The 5,000-nt window shown below is 43.2% G+C and overlaps 1 protein-coding gene across 1 annotated transcript in view; it reads right to left on the bottom strand.

Moving 5' to 3' along the window:
• The window catches only part of b4galt3 (UDP-Gal:betaGlcNAc beta 1,4- galactosyltransferase, polypeptide 3), a 14,464-nt gene that overhangs the window by 7,695 nt on the left and 1,769 nt on the right, over positions 1 to 5,000 (bottom strand). Inside the window, exon 3 of the mRNA XM_083641535.1 lies at positions 3,546 to 3,736. Within this exon, the coding sequence (XP_083497661.1) occupies positions 3,546 to 3,736 (191 nt within the window). The remainder of the gene's footprint in view (positions 1 to 3,545; positions 3,737 to 5,000) is intronic.

Genomic DNA, 5,000 nt, shown 5'->3' with positions numbered 1-5,000 from the left:
ACATAGGGAGGTACGGTGGTGCAGTGGTAAGCACTATCGCCTCACAGCTCGAAGGTCGTGGGTTCGATTCCCACCTGGGCCGATGTGAACACTGAAGGAATGCGTGCCCGTCCGCATGTCCTCGAGTGCCCACCACCCGGGTGGGGTTGGCAAAATGGCCTTTCTGTGTGGAGTTTGCATGTTCTCCCCGTGCCTCCCAGGGGTCTCCTTCATATAGGAACCCCCTTCACAAAAACATGCAACATCCTGGTTGCTTATATGGTTCCTCCTCTGATCGTTAAGGGCGCCTGTTCAGAGGGAGGGGAACTGGTAGGAATAGCGTGAACCTCCCACGTGTTATGTCCTACCGGTGAAGCTTCCTCGGGCAGGTGAAAAGAAGCGGCTGACTTGACTGCCCATGTCTCTGAGGATGCATGGAATCAGTCTCGGCCCTCCCCAGATCGGCAGAGGATGGAGTAGCAACCAGGATTGAGTAATTCAAATGAGCACTAAACTGGGGATAAAAATGGGATAAAAAAATCGGGAAAAAAACATAAAAAAAAAAAAAAAAAAAAATAATCATAGACTACATAAATATATGGAAGTAATAAAAAAGAAATGAGGAGTCATAGACCAAAGTAAAAGTCCAAACGTTTTTTTAATGCTATACTGTAATTCATAAGATTTCTGTTTTATTCTCTTGGGTGACACCTATGATGAGTTATAATTGCACATGAGTTCCAAACTATTATGACATTTATCGATTTGGCCATATTATCCACCTATAATGCAAGCAGAAACTGGAAAAAAGTTGTTAGTTATTTTTCCACACAAGAGTTGTGGAGAACCTACAGTAACCTACAGAGTGAGTCTATTGTGTTGGCTCTGCCTACCCTGTGTCACCAGACAGCAAGTGCATAAATGTGTACTGCAAATGTAAAGGTTTTCATCAATGTGCCATAGGCTCAATCATCATTGTGCTAAGTCAATATTAGATATAGTGACTTAACAAATATTTATTTAGATGGAAATATTTGAGATAACTTTAACTAAAACTATTAGATAACACAAACTATATTAAACAGATCAAAAAGTGCATCAGTGAGGAGGGAAAGAAATTGAATTGAAGTTCTGCTTTAAAGGTCCATTCAGCAATGTTTTTGTGTTAAGATAAGTGTTACATGGCTCTATATTCTGACAGCAATCACTGAAATGGAATGTTTGGTCAGTGACTTGAAACCCCAACCCCACTGTCCTATCTCTCTCCTGTAGTCCTGCATGCAGGGCAGACATATTTCCACAACCATAATTCGTAGAGACTCATAGATGGCAATGTTGGATTCAGGATGAAAAAATACACATAGTCCTTAAAGGAGAATTTCGTTTTTTTTTAACCTGTACCCATCTCCTGGCATTAATTATGATTTGGCCACTCACCCAGCGATGTCCGCGGCGTTTCTGGCCGTCCTACCGTTGTTTTGAGATCAATAGCGTCCAAGTCAGTTGTAAAATGGAGCTGATTTGGGGCCAAGTGTGAGCCTGTCTTTCCTGCATCTAAATAGCTATTTTTATTCCCGTTTTCGCCACATATGGTAATAATGTGATCCCTCAACATCCACCAGAGTGATATTTCGCCCCAGGCCATTTCCTGGACTTTCACAGGGATCAAATTACCTCAAACGTGATCTCGGTCACCAAGTCTCGTGAAGTCCCGCGATACTTTCCTGCCGGCTGGCCAACTACAGGTATACGCTTTGCGGTGGTGGTTTTAGCGTAACCTATGTGGGGTTTGGCGTAACCTATGTGGGATTCGAAATAACGAAGGTTATGCCAAACCCCACATAGGTTACGCTAAAACCACCACCGCAAAGCGTGTACCTGTAGTTGGCCAGCCGGCAGGAAACCACCGTCTGTGTACTGTACCTCTGAACGGGGTCACCGGATCTCAACCACACACACACACACATATATATATATATATACACACACACACACACACATGCCCTGACACTAAACACACACACACATATATATATATAAGATGTCTGTGTATATATATAAATACACACACACACACACACACACACACATATATATACTCACACATATACACACACATATATACACACACACACACATATACACTAACACTACTGCTACTACTGCTTGAACCCCGTCAGGTCACCAGATCTCAACCAAACTTTGTGCACTTGTGCACATACCAACTCTGACTAAATGTGCAATTCAGTGTTTATATTATCTGACATACACCCCCCAAGTCACCGGAAGCTTGGACCCCGCATCGCCGCTTGCGGCTATATTGTCTATTTGTTTTTCTTCTTTTTCTGCCCTAAAAGTGTGTGGATCTCAGAAACCATACCCTCCACATCACCTAAACTTTCCACATAGGTTCAAGAGGTCACCCCCTACTCGGAGAAAAAGAAATACACCAATCCACCAGATGGTGGCGCTATAACAGACCATTTCGCCTTATGGTCCATATCTTCTGAACCGTGTGTCCTATACTCAAAATTTCACTTATCCTGGATTCCTTGGATCAATATGCATCTATCCATATAGGCCACGCCCATTTGCGTGTGCCTAGATTTTCCGCCATTTTGAATTTTATCAAAAACCTACTTTTGCAAGCTCCTCCTAGACTGTTTGGCCAAATCACACAAAACTTTTTCTGGGTTATCTATGGACTACCCCGACCTAAAGTTATTAAAGGATTTTGGATACGTGAAACCGTTTTGAAATGATAAATGTCTAAACTTGTGTGTATTTGCTTTTGTTCTTTTCCTGCCCTAAAAGTGTGTGGATCTCAGAAACCATACGCCCCACATCACCCACCTTTCCACATAGTTTCAAGACATCACCCACTACTCAGAGGAAAAAATTACACCAATCCACCAGATGGTGGCGCTATAACAGCCAATCACCACTACTACTGCTGCTGCTGCTACTACTACTACTACTATTCTTAGTACTTCTGCTGCTACTACTGCTACCACTCCCACTACTACCAACAATACTACTACTACTATTACTACTACTGCTACTACTACTACTACTAGTACTGCTTGGAAACCGTCAGGTCACCGGATCTCAACCAAACTTTGTTTACTTGTGCACATACCAAGTCTGAATAAATGTGCACTATCTGACATATACCCCCCAAGTCACCAGAAGCTTGGACCCCGCATCGCCGCTTGCGGCTATATTTTCTAGTTGTTATTGTAATAACAATTTCCCACAACAGCATGTTTTGTATTTGTGCATTTCAAATAAAATACTACTTTTCCAGTCATATATTGTCATTATTCAAGTTTAAAAAAATATTGTTAAAATCGTATCGTATCGTATCGTTATCGTGAACCCAGTATCGTGATACGTATCGTATCGTGAACTGAGTGTATCGTGACACCCCTAATAAACACTATATGGGAATAGTGAGTGAGTGAGTGAGTGAGTGAGTGAACGATTCCGAACGCGGCTAGTGTCTCTCAGGGCAATGAATTCACACACGTTCACATACACGTATACACACACTGTGCATCGTCTACCTGTATCTGAATTTGTCCATGGCCACAGACTGGTGTGTGGGGAACTGCTTGTTGCAGGTGTAGGTGTTGTGATCGTTCTCCGGCAGCAGGTCGACGTCGTGGAGGAAGATGCAGCTCCAGTCCTCGTCTCTCAGAGCCTCGCGCACCCCCACGTTCAGCAGCTTGGCTCGGTTAAAGGTACTGTTCCCCCACTAGAACCAGAACCAAGAGGGGAGAGGGTGACGCAAAGCTGCAGAGGTATGCATCCATTCATTCATTGTTACATGGTAATACTCAATAGAGTACCGTAGGGATGACGTATTTTTGCAGTCGCAAGGCGGAAGTCCCGGACTTCCTGGATCTTACGGGGGAAAGTCGATGGGGTTTTAGAATGAGGATTTCACTTACATGCGTAAAATAAGGTCTGTGGTTAACAAAGGTTTATGGGAGCGGTAATTTGGGTTCAGCAGGATATTCTTCACGAACGCGAATCATTTTTATGCCTTTTGAAGGGTTATCGCGTTAAAAAAATGCATTTACGTTACTGCAGACTGCTAAAAGAAAGTTAGAAACGTAGCTATCATTTTCCCAACATGACTAATTCATGCTGAATTTAGCCGAATCTTGGCAATCCTTTGTTTACACTGATTTGTTTACACTGTCGCTATGGTTACAGTTCTGCTACAGAGCAGCCATGAATGCTAGCTACAGATGTTATATAGTTATAGTAGAGGGGGCATCTTCAGTGAGTCTCTCATATTCACTGTGCTGTGATTGAATGGGAGCAGCCATTGTACAGAGAAGTAGTCAAACTTCTTCTTTGATATTTAACAGCAATGTTAAAGTCCCTGCAGACCAGAAATATTTTTTTATTATTTAGCATTTTGAGGTCATCACATCACAGGAACGTATGTTAATAAGCCACCAGCCAAATTTGAACGATGATGAACATCGCAAAGTATATCAATTTAGGTTTGACAGTCATGCCAAAAGTCATGAGAATCAATTAAATTTTAGAGTGTATTTTCTCCCGCGGACTGTGTGGGCGTGTCCCGTCTGCAGCAGGTCTCTCTCTCTCTCGGAGGAGGAGACCTGCTCGGAGGAGACCTCTCTCTCCGTTAACGGAGAGAGAGAGAGAAGGAGAGAGAAGGAAAGAGAGATGGAGTGTGTGTGTGTGTTCGCGCGTTGCTCGGTGCATAGCCTACTGACAGAGAGGAAGAGATCTCTGCGCTGCGAGTGAACAGCGCTACTGTGTGTGTGTCAGTGTGTGTGTGCGCGCGTGCGTGCATGCGTGTGTGTGATTCGATTAAATCTTATGATGTGATAAGATCATGCATTTTAGCACCGCGCGCACCGCTCTCTTCAATGAGGAAATGGAAATCCAGACCTTGTAGAAAAGTGGCGATTTTTGGGGTTAGAGTTGAAAGTAATGTCAACATACTTTCTGAGGCACACAATTACTCACATAAGACCCTA

This window comes from Poromitra crassiceps (assembly GCF_964638095.1).
Source record: "Poromitra crassiceps genome assembly, chromosome: 8".
Lineage (NCBI taxonomy): Eukaryota > Metazoa > Chordata > Actinopteri > Beryciformes > Melamphaidae > Poromitra > Poromitra crassiceps.
The sequence above is the reverse complement of the archived record's forward strand: the minus strand, read 5'-3'. Positions and strand labels throughout refer to the sequence as shown.